The 18,730-nt window shown below is 41.0% G+C and overlaps 1 protein-coding gene across 1 annotated transcript in view; it reads right to left on the bottom strand.

Annotated features, from left to right (window-relative positions):
• LOC121958428 (RNA binding protein fox-1 homolog 3-like) overlaps window positions 1-18,730 on the bottom strand; it is a 518,131-nt gene that overhangs the window by 58,649 nt on the left and 440,752 nt on the right. Inside the window, exon 5 of the mRNA XM_042507330.1 lies at window positions 12,226-12,279. Within this exon, the coding sequence (XP_042363264.1) occupies window positions 12,226-12,279 (54 nt within the window). The remainder of the gene's footprint in view (window positions 1-12,225; window positions 12,280-18,730) is intronic.

The following is an 18,730-nucleotide window of genomic DNA, read 5'->3' as shown; positions in this document are numbered from 1 at the left end:
GCTTTGTTAAGGCCATTCTTTACAATGGACTTTTGGTCATGTGCACCAACCAAACCTCAGCCTCATCTAAACTATGCCTGGTCTTAGCGATGTGCGTTCATGTGAATGCCCAGCAACTGCTGCTTAGCAGCTCATGCGTTGCAAGGAGGAGAGAAAACTGAGTTAACTTACAACTCATGAACAGACAGACAGATGTGTTTTTAGCAGTGATATTTAAGAGGATCGTCTGAACGGACCACAGTGACACTTTCCAGCAACACTTTCAAGTAAGTTTATATAGTGTTTCTTCGTTTAATGTGCTGCTGCTGACAGATAATTAGCTTGCTATCTTGTTTTACAGTGGACATTAGCAGTAGGGATGTGCATATTATAATATTAGATTGTGAAGAATTAGAATGTGTTCACGATCTGCTGTCAGAGGGATCATTGTATCGTGCTACAGTGCCCATTCTATCTGTTGTAGTACTATGCTCATTCACGCGACGCATCCAAACTTTTTGTCTGGACCGCAGATAGTGGCCGCGGGCAGTGCAGCCTCTGCCAGTCACACGGTGTTGTGCATCCCCGGGTCAGAGCAGAGCTGCAGAAGGAGGATGTGTTAATAACCAGCAGGTACAACTCCAGAGAAACAGCTCCCCTCCACTGTGTGACTGTGTTTAACCATTTAAGTGTATTTTTCTGCATTTTAACATATTTCGTAGTTGCCAACTCTAACACTCCTGCCGTGTTACACATGCTTTCACCGTCAGTCTCACGCTGTCATGACATCAAAGCAAATCTCAAGCCAAAACACTGCGACAACATAAGTGTTGATCAATCATGTAATGGAATGAGCGACCGACTGTAGAATACAGCTGATTCTTTGACAACCAAGTGGTGTTTCATTATCAGGGATCAAACAGCTGAACGCCTGACAGAGCAGCGCGGTTAGAGAAAGACAGACAGACAGAGCGGAGCTTCTCCTCACAGCACCAAAGTGTCTGAATGAACCAAACAGACAAATATTCAGATTTTCTCGTAGTTGAATATTCAGATATTTAAATACTGTGTTAGTTTCAGGTTCAGTGAGACTTTTGGATGGTAGTATTTAGAGCACATCACTCCGTGTAGATAGCTAGATCAATAGATATGTCTTTATTGTCATTGTAACCTGTACAACGAAATTAAAAAATGCCAACCAGTCAGTGCACCATTCATACAGTATCTAAAAGCTAATTATAAGTAAAAAGAGAAATAGCTAAAAAATAAATAACAACTTAAATAAATAACATGAAAAAAACAAGCGTTAACACACACAACCATTCATTCTTATTGCACATTGTATGTAGCCAACAGGTCAAACAGGAAGTGTCCAGGTCAGCACGCAGGCTGAGGGCCGTGGATTTGTGATGGCCCACTCTGACCCTCTGGTTGCGACCAGACAGGAAGCTATATATCCACAAGCAGATGGAGTGTGGGAGTCTCAGATCCCCCAGTTTGTCCACCAGTTTTTGGGGGAGGAGGATGTTAAAAGCAGAACTGTAGTCCACAAAGAACATCCGCATGTAGTTCCCCCGCTGCTCCAGGTGGGACAGTGCAGCATGGAGGGCTGTGGCTACAGCGTCCTCTGTGGATCTGTTCGCTCTCTATGCAAATTGGTGAGGGCTTCGGGGCAGGAGTGATGTGATGTGACCCCCGACCAGTTTTTTAAAGCACTTCAACACCACTGGTGTGAGTGCAACTGGCTGGTAGTCGTTGAGGCTGGAAATGTGGGCTTTTTTGGGCAAGGGGACTATGATGGAGGACTTCAGACAGGGTGAAACAATGGACTGGGCCAGAGACTGTTTGAAAATCCTCATGAATACTCCAGCCAGCTGATCTGCACAGTCCTTCAGCACCTTCACCTTTAGGTCCAGGGGCCTTCCTCGGGTTAATGGCCTGCAGCATGCGCCTTACCTTAAGCTTCTCTATATTGAGGGTTAAGCTGCTGTGTACCATGTGGTGTGATGTGGCTGCCTCTGGTGGCTCCACCCTGAGCGAGCAAAGCTCCTCTGTCAACGAGGTGTTCCCTTCAGCAGTTCCAAGGCTGGTCCTGTAGTTGGTGAGATGCTGGACTCCCTTCCACACCTGCCTGCTGTTGTTACTGTCCAGGTGGTCCGCTATCCCCCTCCTGTAGTCTGATTTGGCCTCTCTGATGCCTCTCTTCAGGTTGGCTTGGGCCGTGCTGTATAAAGCCATATCGCCAGACCTGAAGGCGGTGTTCCTCTTTTTTCTTTTTTTTTATTTTTTTATTTATTGCAAGACAAACACAGACCAAGACATATGACAACACAGGATAGATAACATATAAGCAGGAGGGTTTTACAGTTTTTACAGTGAAACAAAACAAGAAAATTGGGGAGGCTGTTTACTGTGTGTAAGTGTGTGTGTGTGTGTTTGTGTGTGTGAGTGTGACTGTGCATGTAAATTTTCTTTGTGAGAAGGACACTGAGTATTCAGAGTGGTTATCGAAGGACAGGGAAATATTCAGGAGGTTCAAGAAAAGAAAGGTTGCTATTAGGAAGTTTTTCTAGATAATGGAAATGGTTGGCTAGCAGGGTGGTGCAGCCCCCCCCCCCCCCCCCCCCATCCCTTTTGAGATTTATTTATTTATTTTTTTATTTATTTATTTTTTTTTGACAAAATCTTGGAACATAGTCCCGAGCAAAACAGCACCCAGACCCTGAGGAGGTAGCCTATCTGCCATCAAAGGGACTGTCTGGGCAAGTACATTTTATTTTTGTTCTGGACCAGGCTCAGCCCCGTCTCCACAGCACTACAGCCGACGAGCCGCACCCCCGACAAACAGCCAGCAAACAAAATCACAAAGACGGGGTGAGAAGGCATGCCAACCCCACCCGAGCGACCCGCCCCAGTTCGACAGAAGATGATGGCACCCTGGTATACCGGACAGCCACCAGGGAGAAGGGAGGATCTACAGTCCCCTGGTACATATTGTAGGTAGTTGTGGGAATTATAACAATAATAAATAATAGTAATAATAATTATGATGGAAACAATGATATTAATTATCAAAATAAAAACTCAAATAATAATAGTAATAATGATAGTAATAATGATAGTAATAATAACAGTAATAATGATAGTAATAATAATAGTAATAATGATAGACATGAACATTCACATTGACAGTACTCTAGCAAACAACTTTCTGGCACTACTCTCCTCCTTTGCACTTGTACTAGCTCCTTCTCCTCCCACCCACAAAGCTGGTAAAGTCCTTGACTTGGTGCTGACTCGTAACTGCTCCATAGCAGATGTGACAGTTACCCCACTACACCTGTCAGACCATTTCTTGGTAAAATTTGCAGCTACCTTTCCGAAATTGCAGACACCCACTCAGAAAATTTCCCTCCGCAGAAACCATAAGTCCCTCACAGCAGCACAGCTGTCTGATGAGGTGAGCTCTGCCATGCCTGACCACTCACACTTCTCCTCACTTTCTGTTAATGAGGCTACAGAAACACTCTGTTCCTCTCTGGCATCCTCTCTGGACAAACTCTGCCCCCTGGTGTCCAAACCAACCAGCCAAGAAAAAACAACCAAGTCCATGGCTCTCTGAAGTCCTGAGAGAACAAAGAACTGGACTCAGGGCTGCAGAAAGAAAGTGGCGTAAATCCCAAGAACCCACTGATTTGTCCTCATACAAACAGAAACTTGCTTCCTTTACCTCTTCCTTGCAGTCCGCTAAGAAAGCCTTCTATCAGAACAAGATCTGTGCTGCTACTGACTCCAGAAAACTGTTTATGGTGTTTAACTCCTTGCTTTCTCCTCCAGCTGCTCAGCCTTCCCCTACACTGACTCCAGACATGTTCTCCTCCTTTTTCACTGAAAAGGTGGCTGCAATCAGCAACCAGTTCTCTGAGCCTGACCAGCCCAGTCAGCTCAAATCCACTACTGCTGCTTCACTCTGCTCTTTCACTCCTCTGACCGAGGATGAGGTCTCCAGACTTCTTCTGAGCTCAAAACCTACAACATGTCCTCTCGATCCAATACCCACCCGCATCCTGCAGACCATCCTGCCCACTATCAAACCTGCAGTCACACACATTGTCAATTCCTCCCTAAAAACTGGCACTTTTCCTGCTACTTTTAAGCAAGCCCATGTCACCCCACTGCTCAAAAAGCCCAATCTCAACCCCGCCCAGGTTGAAAACTACAGGCCAGTCTCACTTCTACCATTTCTGTCGAAAATACTGGAGCGCGCAGTATTTAACCAGGTCTCTGAACACTTGCGGAACAACAACCTACTTGACTCCTTTCAGTCTGGCTTCAAATCAACCATCAAATCAACCATCAAATCCTCCTCTCCACACTCTCTGAGCTCGGCATCTCAGGTTCTGTCCTATGGTGATTCAAGTCCTACCTCACAGGCAGATCCTTCAGAGTGTCATGGCGAGGAGAGGTGTCTAGGTCACATGGCCTATCGACAGGGGTTCCTCAGGGGTCGGTGCTTGGTCCCCTACTCTTCTCTCTGTACACCACCTCACTCGGTGCAGTGATCCGCTCCCATGGTTTCTCCTACCACTGCTATGCTGATGACACTCAGCTCTTCCTCTCCTTTCCACCTGATGACAGAATGGTCTCAGCTTGAATATCAGCGTGTCTGGCTGATATCTCCACATGGATGAAGGAACGCCACCTTCAGCTAAATCTGTCTAAGACCGAACTCATGGTCTTTGACTCGAGCCTACTTGTGCCCACAAACTCAGCCAGAAACCTGGGTGTCATGATTGATGACCAGCTGACCTTTAAGGTTCATGTGGCCTCAGTTTCTTCTTCTGCCACTAGACGGCAATACCTGTGACCAATCACACCTGAAGCACTTTTTGCACTTACTAAGGGTTTTTTCCTTAAGTCTAAATTCTTGCTTGTGTTGTACGTCGCTTTGGATAAAAGTGTCTGCTAAATGAAATTGTAGAATTGTAGAATTGTAATTATAACAGTCATAATGATAATAATAATAATATTTTTGTGTTATCAAAAGGCAGTTGAGTATATAAAAAAAGAGGAAAGTTGAAAAGAGGAAAAGGGAGAAAAGAGAGAGAAGAATATTGAAAGAGTGATTGTGTATAAGGTTTATATGGACTGCATTTAAAGTATGATTGGATTCTAAATAATTAAATGTTGTAACTGAAGAAAGAGACAGAAAAGTAAATATATAAATCAGAAAGTGGTAGTAACAGTAGTAATGATAAGAATAATATTGTAAATGACTTTAGCAACAGTAATGTAATAACATATAATATAATAGAAAATGGCGATGATAATGATAATAACAACATCAGCAGAAATAACAATGTTGGGTGGTTGTTTTGTTAATAAACATGTGTCTAATGCTTAATAGCTGTCAGGTAACAAAGGGGAAAAAAGAAAGAGAAGACAATAATAATAATAATAATAAAAATAAATTTTAAAAAAATCAGAGGAAGTGATTATGGGAAGTGGGAATAAAGTTGTCAAAACACTAAAGTGCTTGTTGTGAAAATAGTTTGTTGTAGGTCGTGATTGTAAAAAGGTGATGAATGATTGCCAGATAGGGTTGTGATTATTGTCAGAGGAGTTTGTATTTTCGACGAGATGTAGTCAGTGATCAGGTTTTTCCAGTGTGTGATGTGTATGGAGCTCTGTGATTTCCAGTTCATGAGGATTGTTTTCCTGAGGATAGCGCCATGAGAAGTAAATGGCTGTGTGTGTGTTTGTCTAGTTTTAATGAAGATAGGTCTCCGAACAAACACAGGGTGGGGGAGAGTGGGATGTGGTGGCTCATGATTTGGGATAAAATGTCTGTGATGTTTTTCCAGAAGTGCTGGACAGGTGTGCAGTGCCAGGTTGTATGAATGTAACTATAAACAGTTTTGTGAGCAGTATGAACAGTTTCCAGATGAGAAGCCCATTTTGTGCATTTTTTGTCCAATTAGATGAGTTCTATGGATGATTTTGTACTGTATAAGTTGCAAGTTGGCATTTTTTGTCATGAAGTAAATGCTTTGGCAGATTTTAGACCAGAAGTCGGCATCAGGAGCAATAGAGAGATCTGTTTCCCATTTTTTGAGGGTATGGAGAGTGTTGTGTCGGCCTGTAATATTAATTTGTATATTTTTGAAATAAGTTTTTTTGTGGATGGGATGTTAATGAGTGTAGAAGCTGAAGGGGGAAGGTCTAAGGTTATATTCTTATTTTTCAATTTAGAATGAACTGACGTTGAAACCTGCAAATACTGTAAAAACTGATGGCTCCCGATGCCGAAATTCTGGACCAGGACAGGAAGTGGAACCAGAGTGTTATTGTGAATGATGTGTTAAGGTGAGTGATCCCTTTCTCTATCCATGTGCTTAAGTTTAATGGTTGTTTATAAAAGTCGGGATTGTGCCAGATCGGGGTGAAGAGAGAGTGTGCCAAAGTTGAATGAGTAATGTTGTAGAATTTCTACCAGGCTATCATAGTAGACAATATTGTGGGGCTTTGGAAACAGGGGTGTTTTTTAACAGTCTGACTAATAAATGGCAAATCTGAGATATGGATGTCTTTACTGATTGCTTGTTCTATATCTAACCATGTGTTATCTGAGTGAGTGGGATGGGTCCATTTATAGATGTAATTGGAGCATTAAGTCCGCCTTATATTTTTGTTTCTGAAGTGTGGCCAGTTTGATTCTTGGGGGTTTATTTTTCCTGTAATATTTGTTGATGGATGAATGGAGAGAGTTAAACCAGGTGAGTGGTGGGTGAGTGGGGATCATTTAGAGGAGGTAGTTGATTTTGGGGAGGATTGTCATCCTTATTATTGAGTAGTCTGAGATATGGGAATATGAGTTGATGATTTTAATTACCTCTTGAAGTGATGGTTGTGGATTCTGAATAAAGAGCAATATATCATCTGTATAGAGAGACTGATTTTATGGTGCATGTTGGGGGGTTGGATTCCAGTCATGAGTGGGTTCTGGTGGATAGCTGCTGCAAAGGGTCCGATGAAGATGGTGAACAGAGAGGTAGACAGTGGACATCCTTGCCTAGTCCCCCTGTGCATGTGCAGAGTGAAGCTTTGTGAGGTTTGTCCGTCAGTAATGACCTATGCTGTGGGTGAGGTGTATAGTGTTTTAACTCAGTTAATAAATGATTCCCCAAAGCCAAATCTGTGGAGGGTGTTGATGAGGAGTGACCAATTTACTCTGTCAAAGGCTTCTTTTGCATCTAAGGTGACTATGATGGATTTATGATGATGTGTGCCTGAGTGGTGCATTAGATTGAACAGTCTGCGTGTGTTATTGGATGAGTTTCTTCCTTTAATGAATCCTGTTTGGTCTGGGTGAATTATGGGTGGACTAATCGTTTGGAGAGTGCTTTGGTGATGATTTTAAGTCGACATTGAAGAGTGAAATGGGATGGTAACTTGAAGGCAGGGTGGGGTCTTTATTAGGTTTGAGGAGGAATGAGATGGATGCTGTGTTCATGTTGGGTGGAAATCTGGAGTTCTGTTGTATTTCAGTTATCATTCTATTGAAGAGTGTGACTAAGATGGACCAGAAGTGTTTGTAGAACTCAGCAGGGAAGCCATCAGGTCCAGGTGCTTTATTGTTGGGCATTGTATTGAGGGCAGAGTGGATTTCTTCATTTGTTGGGGGAATGCCTAATGTGTTCTTTTGTTCTGTGGAGATTTGGGGTAAATCTAGCCTGGTGAGAAATGATCTGATGTCTTCTTCCTTAGGGTTGTTATCTGAGGAGTAGAGGTTGGCATAGAATTCTCTGAATATTTGATTTATTTCATCAGATGAGTTTGTTGGCTTCCCTGCTGAGTTCTTGATGGTGGAGATGGTTGATTTTCCCTTATTTTGTTTGATTTGGTTTGTGAGGTGTTTGCCGGATTTGTTATTGTGGTGAAAGTTTTCTTGATGGAGTCTACTGATTAGAAAGTTTGTTTTCTTATTCAAGATTTCATTTATCTGTAGTTTATATTGTCTTAACTTCTTCTCATGTTCCTCTGTTGGGTTGGCTGCATTGGTGATTTCAAGCTATTTTTTGTTCTAATTCAGATTCTTGTTTGTTTTCTTTCTTTTTCTTCTAAGTAGAGAATGATATGATTATTCCTCTCATTACGGCTGTCCCCGCTTCCCATAGAAGGGTCGGTGATGGCTCTGGGGAATCATTTATTTCCAGGAAGGATACCCACTCTCATGTGATGAGTTTAATCAAATTCTGGGGTCTTTCAGGAGGGATGTGTTGAAGCGCCGTCTGGTGACTGGTTTGTGTGGTCTTGGTAGGTTCCATTTGAATGATAGTGGTGCATGGTCACTGATGATGATGGGGTGGATTTGGTGAACAGAGGTATTCGGGATTATAGAGTTACTGGTGAGGTAGAAATCGATGCGTGAATATGAACGATGAACTGGTGAAAAAAAACGAAAACTCTCCTGCAGCTGGGTGCTGTAGGCGCCAACCATCGCTAAGACCAAAATCTCTCATGAACTGGATTATTATTTCTGTGGATTTCCAGGTGCAATTATTGTTGGATCTGTCTATTGATGGGTCTATTATTATGTTAAAGTCACCACCGATTATTATTGGTGAGTCAGAAAAATTTGATTTGGATGAGAAGAAGTTATGAAAAAAAGGAAGGGTAATCTGTGTTTGGGCCATATAAATTACCAATTGTCAGTGGGCTATTGTTGATTGATATGTTAACAGTGATAAAACATCCTGTTATGAATGAATGATATTGATTTTCTGATTCAAATACAAACTCCTCTGTTTCTTTTTGTAATGAGATGAAAATGAGTGAATAAACTGAGAAGATCTTAACTTAATATTGTCAGATTCTGAGAGGTGTGTTTCTTGTAGTAAACAAATATCTGCCTGAAGTGAGGTGAGGTGATTACCACATACCACAGACATTCCATGTAACAATTTTTATAGCTGACATTTTATAGCTGGGATTGTTAACAATGAAAGAGAAATTCATAATGCTCAGTGAGTGTGGACATATGTGAGTGAGTATGGACATATACAGGTGGGTGTGTGTGTGTGTGTGTGTGAGTATGTATGGGTCTGTGTAAGAGGAACTTGCATGGCTAAATCTGTATGAACAAAACAAGACAAAACAAAAGCAGGAGTGTTTACACACATAAAACCAGGAAGCAAAACAAAAACACTGGACAAAAAAAGGATTACACTTGGTGTGCCACATATCAGAGCGCGTGCTATGCGGAGCGAAACGTAGGTGCATTAATGTTTATGATTGTCCTTATGGTAAACAACGGCGGGGTGAGAAGAAGATGTGTCTGCGTATGTGTATGCAAGAGAGAGAGAGCGATGTTGTGTGCGTTTTCATGGGGGGGGCTAGTATAACCAGGGGGTGATGTCCTTGTTGCGATATAACTGTCCGTTTATGTAAAGTTTGTCCACTGAGATGACTGCTTTCTTTCCTTCTGAGATCATTGTCAGGGAGCTCTCTTTTAACAGCAGCTGGACCTCCCAGGTCATCCAGGGCTTCCTGTTGGGGTAGACCCGGATGCGTTTGTCGACTGTGACAGTGTCCATGCAGTTTTTAATGTAACATAGTACACCGTCTGTGAACACCTCCAGGTCCTGGTGTTCAAACACAACCCAGTTGGTCCTGTTGAAGCAGTCCATCAGGCCAAGTTTTGATGGTCTTTGTGATAGTAGGAGATGTTTTCTTGAGGGGGGTATTTTCAGGAATTAAAAGCAGGAACATATGATCAGACTGGCCCAGGTGTGGTAGTGGTCTAGCCCTGTAGCCCAGCTAGATGTTGGAGTAGACCTTGTTCAGTGCGTTAGCTCCTCTTGTGGCATATTTAACATGCTGGTAGAATTTGGGGAGCACTTCCCTCAAGTCCACATGATTGTCCAATAGCCGAGTTAGCATTAGCATCCGGTAGTATGCATACAGCAGCTATCATGACGACAGTAAACTCTCTAGGGAGATAAATGGGCCTGCATTTAACAGTCACATACTCCAGGTCCAGGGAGCAGTGACTGTCAACAGTCACTGTGTTAGTACACCAGTTGTTGTTCACGTACATACAGAGCCCCCCTCCTCTGCTCTTACCGGAGTCTCTTGTCCTGTAATGACGCTGTGCCGTGTAGCCTGCTAGCTTGATAGCAGAGTCGGGATGAATGAATGAAGCCAAGTCTCGGTGATCAACAGAATGCAGCTGTCCTTCACAGCATTGTTAGCTGCATTCTGTAGCCTCAGTTCATCCATCTTGTTAGCAACAGATCTGACGCTCATGAGAAACAGGCTGGGAGGTGGTGGTTTGAGTGGCTGCATCCGTAGCCTGGCTAGCGAACCGGCTCTGCAGCCTCACTTTTGCCTCCTGTCTCTGGGCTGCCTTTGCCTCCTCCCTGCGAGGATGGTAATGCATGGAGAGTTGGGGCTCCTCGCTATGTCCGCTGGGATTTTGTGTGAATGGAGAAACTTGGCTGTAACACTCCATTCGTGACAAGCTCCAATCCTAAGGAGATCATGCCGGCCATAAACGTTGTTCGACCGACAGAATGTACACGGGACAAGACAAAACACATACACAAAAAGCCAAACAAAGCACTGACCGATAGAACACTGAACTGCCGCAACTGTGTGCGCCGCCATCTTGGGGGGTGCTAGATGAAAAGGGGTCTCATCCAGGCACTCGCACTGAGCTCTTATTGTTATTACCAGGGGCAGACGTAGTGATATGGGGGCCTGGGGCCACAGGCACATTCCGATTAGAGGACGACCTGCTCTACCTCTGAGCCACAGCCGCCCCATATAATGAGTAATGCAATGAGTACAAACAATACAAACTGTATAAACTAAATCAGCAGTTGATGTATTAAGTAGTGACTGAGACGGCTCAGGCAGAAGTAAAGCTTATATATGTGGATGTCCTATATTCATCAGAAAGAGAAATCAATCTCCTTTTAATCTCTTTTTAGCCTTTTGGTATGGTAAACTTATAAAAACCTCTAAATTCACATTTGCTCTCCTGTACTAAAAAAAACCAAACACACTTTGTATACATTCTGGAAGGCACTTTGTTTTTGCTCTGAACATAATTTAATCATTCTATAAGATACCAAATCATTAAATTTTATGGTTTTTGATTTTAAAAACAGTTTATAGTGTGATCATAGTGACCAGCCTGAGTAATGACACGTATGGCTTTCAGCATACTTTTCAATGTCAGCAGCAATCCTGTATAAACCTAGAAATACATTAAACAGTTTCCTTTAATACAGTCAATGTGGTGTTTCTGTGTTAATCTATGATCAACCACAACCCCTAAAAGCTTTGCCTCAAAAAATCTTTCAATTTCAACATCACAGTATTCAATATTTCAATCAGTTTCTTTGTGATTTCTAAAAACCATGAATTTAGTGTTATCAATATTGAGAGACATTTTGTTGACATCAAGCCAAATTTTGTGATTATCCAACTCCCTATCAAGAGCATACAGAAGTTTTTTGTCTATCCCTCCAAGAAGTGCACTTCTGCAGAGACAGTCTTTTCAGCCACACAGTTAGAAGGTATTGAGTCACAGCTAACCTTTACATAACAAGTAGTCTGTGTGGTGCAATTCCTTTAAAATGTAATGATGCAGAAATCTCCACTGAGTTATCACATAGAAGCAGGCTCAGTCTAAACGTACAAACATCTTGTGCAATGGTCTTCATGAAATGGCTCGAGGGTAAATCACTGCTGTAACAAGCTACTGTATCTAGTGATATACAAAGCATTAATTCACGGCAAAATGATGCAGCTGATGTTTTGATTTGAGCTCAGTTTCATGGTTTCAGTGTGTACTAAGATTTCAAACCATCCTGGTTCCCAGGTGGATTGACTACAGTATATATTCACATACAGTTTATTCTTACTTCTTGGCACTGTAGGTTTGAAAGCTAAACAGGCAGGACAACTTGTTGTCAGACTGTGTGAATCCTACTGCCAGTATTCAGATAAATGGCAGCGTTTCATTGTATGCTACAATGCATAGCAGGCCAGTAAGGTGTAAAAACTGCCTGCAGCCAAGTGTCACTGATTCAGCTTGGTAATTACTATTAGACAGAAGGAAAGAGAGCTGTAAAGACAGTGAGAGGAGTGGAAAGGAGGGTAGGGGACAAACATGGTCGGCTGGAAAATTATATGTGTGTGAGAGAGTGCATGAATGTGTGGTTACAGTGCACTTACCTTGGAGCCTCGTTCGTTAAAAATAATCTCCACGTCTAAAATCTTGCCAAATTGCTGTGGAAGACAGGGAGGGAGAAGGAGAGCGGGAAATAAAGAGAAAAGAATGAAGGGGGAGTCAATAATTAGAACACTGTGACCTGCGCTGTTCTCTTATACTCCAAAATAAAACACACTAAAAAGGTCAAGCAGTCAATGCTCTGAATTAACAAACTTCTTTTCACACGACAATGAGATTAATAAAATATCCATTTACTCTTAATGCTGTTTAATGCTGTGTTTGCTCTGTTATAATGAAGTGCTGTGTGTATGTATTGGGGACCAGGGCTATGCAGTCTTAATGAACATTACGGTGGTGGATGTGGACGCTATAGCAGCGCAATGCCTCAGCACACACCAATGATCTTAATGATACCCATCATCTTGCTTTTCCTCTCCCTACTCAACAAAAAAGGACAAGAAAAAAGCAGAGCTGGATAGTTTTCAGCAGAGACAATTGTCCTTTTTCATTTAACCCTTTCTTTCTACTTTCTTTCAAATACATGTAAAGCAAAGAACAACACACACACACACACACACACACACACACACACAAGTTAAAAGTACAAGGAAATTACAGAAAAAGAAAGTAAAAATCCAACAAAGAAAAACATAAAAAACCCAAAACAAACAAACAAAAAGACAAGGCAAAGAAGTTAGAATATTTCTGGAACATAATTTTAAATTATAAGTGGCACGGTGATGCAGTGGTTAGCACTGTTGCCTCACAGAAAGAGTTTGCATGTTCTCCTGGAGTTCTCCGGCTTCCTCCCACAGTCCAAAGACATGCAGGTTAAGTGGTGGCTATAAATTGCAAATTTGTCCTGCAAAATTGTGAATGAGAGTGTGAATGGTTGTTTGTGTCAGCCCTAGGATAGTCTGGCGACCTGTCTGGGGTGTACCCCACCTCTCGCCCAGTGAACGCAGGAATAGGCTCCAGCCGCCCTGTGACCCTTACAAGGATAAGCTGTTACGGACAATGAATCCTTTTTTCCCTGGCTTTTTAAATATATATATATAAATATAGAGTATAAGTATATAAGAGTATGATTATTTTGGATAGAATACACACTTCCTCAATTGTCTGAGGTCAGACCACAAGATACAATATTCAAGACCTGACTGTTGAAGGCTATTCATATTTAACACCTCTTTCCTCCTCAACTGCTTGTTTACACATTTGCATTTTTTAAAAATTGGTTTCAGTTTTCAAGTATGTTTTTTCCACTTTGTGGAGAGAAAAAACAATGTGATTATTAATGATAGAAACAAAGTTAAGCTTTTTCACTTTTGAATGAAAATCAGTGATGTAGTTCTGTGTCTGAAAGGACAGATGCACAGACTCTCGCACAGTTCTGCTGCTGCACTGACAATAGTACACTAGGAAAGTTATGAAGCCCTTTTTAAGTATATTTGATTTCCAGATGTATTAATAACCATAAATATAGCAACTATCTTAGGCTCCAGTATAAAATAAGTATCACCATTATAAAGCCAGATCAGTGACAGCTCAGTCTGAGCCTGTGCTGTTGGTGCATCTGGCGATGTGAAGCAGAACTAACTTTGCCAAGCAGTATGGTAATGCTCAGCCTTGTGCTCCCCATAACTAGACCTTGAGTCAAGTAGTTTATTTCAATAAATAAATAAACATGGAGCAGGCAGCAGACCAAAGGCAAGGTCACAGCATCAGCCCTGAACATGAAGAAAGTCCACCAGCAAAACACGCATGTTGCATATATATTACATGTTACATGTTTATGTTGCAGAACTACACGCAATCTATTTATGTATTTCAGGTGAATATATGGACATTCTCTGTGCGGAAGCACAGAGACTGTTAATTTCATCACATTAAAAGCCAGAATGTTCAAAATAAGCAAATAAGATGAGTTTTGTGACCTTTAATGAATGAAGTTCTCCTAAGATTAAGTGTGGGAAAATCCTAAATATCGTATTTGGAAAACCTGAATTGTGATAATACATATAAAATATTTTTCTAATCAGTTCAAGATTTTCTCAGCTGTCATCATTTGAACATCTAGAAACATGTAGTAACATAAGGTACATCATCACAGTACTAGTATTAAAAGAGAAAACCATAGAATATTAATTTTTCTTTTTTTTAAAAGAGAATAAAAATTTAACAGATTTTACTCCTCTGAATGACTTGTCAGAAAGTTAAACTATTTTCTTTTCCTGTGAGGCCATGTGCATACCTATATTTGTGCATGTGTGTGTGTGTGTGTGTGTGTGTATATGTGTGTGTGTGAATTCATTCAGTTAGTGGGTGTGTCCTTTAGATTAGGTCATTAGGAATCGGGGGAAACGAAAGCGTCACTCCACCCAGACTAATGAGTGGAATGAAAGCTACCCTTAATTGTTGTCCACAATGGCTGCATTATTTCATCAGAAGTAATTACCCTGTCAGCCATGCCAGCAGTAAGGCAGGCCAACACACACCTCACTCTTTTACACACACACATGCGTGCGCACGCGCGCGCACGCGCGCACACACACACACACACACACACAAACGGTCCTGGTTAGCACAAATTCAATAGTCTAGATCAATGAGCTGATGAACAAGAAACAAGGAAGTGATATAGTGGTGTGGAATTTGGTCACAATTTTTTGTCTTCTGTGGTGTCTTCTTTCACACTTATGTCACCAGGCCAAAGATTTAGCAGGAAAGTTATTTGTTTAGCATATTTATTTAATCACTTTAGATTGTTCAACTACACATGGACCAAAAACTGTTTACACAAATGTCTGTAGTAACTTCCTCTCACACATGAACCATCCTGAAATGATCTAGACATGATGATGTCCAAATCACTTGGACTGGACATTACACAGACTTTACCTCACTCCCCCTTAATACAAAGTCTGTGTAATGTCTGATTGAGCCCATGTGTGTATAGTGAAGGTCATAACGAGTAACTGGGTATGTTGGTAATGTTCTATCATGCAGCTCTTAAGAAACAAAGAAAAAAATTATCTCAGCGTAAAAAAGAAGGGTTAATCACACAAAGATGGCAACTAAAATGTCCTACTGGAGAGGCGAGATTCGAAAACTTGTGTGGGTAAGACCCATTACAGAAATCTTCAAGTTCAAGGAATGGCAAGAGACCGTAATTATTAAACAGCTACATGACCGCAGTGTAACTTACTTAATGTCCTGCCTCCTGCACGCTCTATATAAGACCACCATGTTTGATGTTCACACAGTGAAGAGAAAAAAATAATAGAATTTCTATCCATGTAGCTTATTACTGGACATGAAGGACATGACTGCTGACTGGGGTGGTTCTTGAATACCAGTTAATGCTGGGGTGATTAACTATTTAATCTCCTGCCAACAAGAATCTTAGCACTACTGCTTTATACTTTGATTCTTATTATTTACTCCTACTATATTTCAACTCACATAAAACTCAGCCATCTCTGCAGTAGAAAGATAAAAGTACTTTTGAAATTGGTTCTACATGACCAGAGAAAACAGAGAAAAAGGTGCTTTTGCTCAAGAATCAGAAAACCTATGACTGTCAGAATAGAGCGCACCTGATCAGGTCCTCCTGTTGGTGTAATGATGTAATGTCTGTGTAAAACAATGGTGGCCAACTGGTTAAACAGCAAGCTTGAACATATTTTTGGAAACATCTGAGGCAAGAAATATGCAACTCAGTAAAATAATCTTGGTTTGTATTTGATCAGTGTTGCTTAGTTTTACCGTTTGATCTTCATTTTTTGGTCTCTGTTTTCACTGTGCAGGAAGCAGTATGACACCCAACTCCTACTCTCACCGCTACAGTGAGACAAGGTATTAAAATCAGTTTCTGAAAAGGTAAGAAAAGGTAAGAAGGTAAGAAAGAAGGCCATACGGTAAAGTAATCTTGAATTATATCTAATTAGCGCCGCCTAGTTTTACCATTTGATCAGATTTCAGTCCAAGAATGAGAGACAGAGAGACGGGCGGTTGTGTCTCTTGATCAGCGGTATACTCTTTGAGTCTGTGACAAGGGCTGGCGGGGAATATGAAAAATGTGGATGCTAATTTGAAATTGGAGAAATATCCCTTTAAAGGTCTTACCATTGAAAAGTGTTAGTATTGGTAGCAGTGCCCTTGCATTGCTTTGAAAGCTGTTGAACTGCAGTGTGCACCACCTAATGAGAATGTATGCGTGGCTGTAGCTGGAGTGGGGGCTCCTTTTATTCTTTTTCTTTTAAATGCCCCTTTGTATCATTCTGCTTTCCCTTTAAATTTGAAGTTTTTACAAGTCTGTGAACATAGGCAGAGTTTTCTATGAGTTTTCATTTTCCTCAGCAGCAGTTTGTCACTTGTGGGTCATACAAAATCTATTTGTAGCAGTCGGTATTTTACTTGTTGCTGCCCGCAACAGTTAAATGAATGTGTAGGAAACCCTGGACTGTATCAATACACCACAAATCCTGGTTTCATCTATTCCCCAATCACTGCTACATTCTCTCTCTCCATTTCAGTGTTTGGTCTGTGATGGCAGTTGTCTCCATTAGTCCAAATTAGAGCTGTTTTCCAAGAAAGGAAAACAGTGGCATGTAAATCAGTCTCAGCAAGTTGCAGTGTGGTGCCTTCACAGATGATGCTGCTTTTTTACTCACAGAAAGCTGTTTGGTCCAAATAAGCCTTGAGGGTCATACTGTGATGTGTGTTTATCAGAGTGAAACTGTGTATGTTGAATAAAGAACCAAATATAACACCTTGGACTTTATTTTTTTCAGATAATGATAATAATAAGCAGGCTCCTTTCAAAGGGATTCAGGAAAAACAAAAAACATTAATTTACTAAACAGATAAATGAAAAGATTTCTATGGGTGCTGATCAGCTATAATTGCTCCCATGTGATTAGACCACACTTGCAAAGTCCAGACCAAGCACATTAGAGGAGTTTCTATGTAATTAAAAGGAATATTATGTACTTCATGTTTTCTCCAAACTTCAACTTTTGTTTGTTGTTAGTCATAAATATTTTATATTATAAAGACATAATTTAAGATTAGATTTTACACCAAATGCTTCACGGGTTTCCGTAAACAAAAAAGTTAAAAAGTACCAATAAAAAGTACTGACTTTGTATCAGAAATGTGCTGTGAGGTCAGTAACATGTTAGGCACTGTGTTATGAAAGCCAGATTAAACATAATTAAGTGTTCTTCTTTATGCATGTACATGCCTGGCCGGCATGCACACACCATACCAGTCAATATCAAGTAAGTTCTCATCAGCAAAGACACATATTTCACACACTGTACAACAGTGGATTATAACGTAACTGGTTCTGAAATGTAACTTCTCCACACCAATTGCTTATGGCATCTCCTTAAAGCAACTGTATTAAAGTTTCCCACTACAAAAACTAAATTAAAGATTAAACTAAATACAAGATTACATTCCATACCTTATTAGAACATTATAATTTACTTTTGCCCAGCAATCATTTCTTACTGAATACAGCTTGAATGCATCATAATGTAGCGCAATACAGCCTCTGTCTACAGATAGTCCTGGCCAGCGGCTGCACACAGCTAATCTTAACGAGACGGTTATTATAAGGCTACTGTAAGAGATTCTTTCCATGCAGGCAGACAAAAACTGACCCAATTTACTCCCCATGACTCTGTCCTCACAGCTCCCCAACACCCCATTTCCAGAAACTCATCAGATATACATGAATCTCACATATGACCTATTTTGTTTTTAGCCAAAAGGTGGCAAGTTTGCAACCCTGAGTATATTATTAATGGAACACACCATAAGTTAGTATACATGTGCTCAGTTACTATTTATCCCTCTGCAAAATATAGTGTGGTAAAACCATGCAAAAGAGAGAGATCTGGGAAGGTGTAACCTGGGGAATATGTGAAACTGTCTACCTTGGATGATTGTTTGTATATTGATGATGAAACTCCTGTGGTTATGGCACCAAAAATACAATATCACAAAGTTGATGACATCATTCAAACTTACTAGTCTCACCTGCTGTACCTCAATTTAATGGTAAACAGAGCAATAACTTCTCTCACTGTCCCTCTCTATTTTAAACACTAATTGTCTTAATCAAGACAAACACAGCAGCACTACTGGGGGACACAACAATGGCAAAACTCAGGCTTTCTAATTACCCACTCAATGCAAAATGGCTCCATGACTCCGCTGATATGTTGATGTAAATTAGCAGATTTTAGATTATAATTACACCTCGCCTCCTCAGAGGCAGAGTCAGTTAGAGTGGAGCCTTATGGAATAATTGGGGAGGCAAATGAAAGTGAAGACATGAACAGGAGACATTAAAAAGAATTCCCTTGCTGGGAACACTGGGCTACTTGTGCTGCTGGAAGCCTCCAGAACAGGTGATTAGGCAAGAGGAGGTGTCATTAAAACTCCATTAGCACAAAACCCAACCCTTTTGTGCAAACATACACACAGACAGAC

Source organism: Plectropomus leopardus, chromosome 19, assembly GCF_008729295.1.
Source record: "Plectropomus leopardus isolate mb chromosome 19, YSFRI_Pleo_2.0, whole genome shotgun sequence".
Lineage (NCBI taxonomy): Eukaryota > Metazoa > Chordata > Actinopteri > Perciformes > Serranidae > Plectropomus > Plectropomus leopardus.
This window is presented reverse-complemented; position numbering and strand designations above follow the sequence as displayed.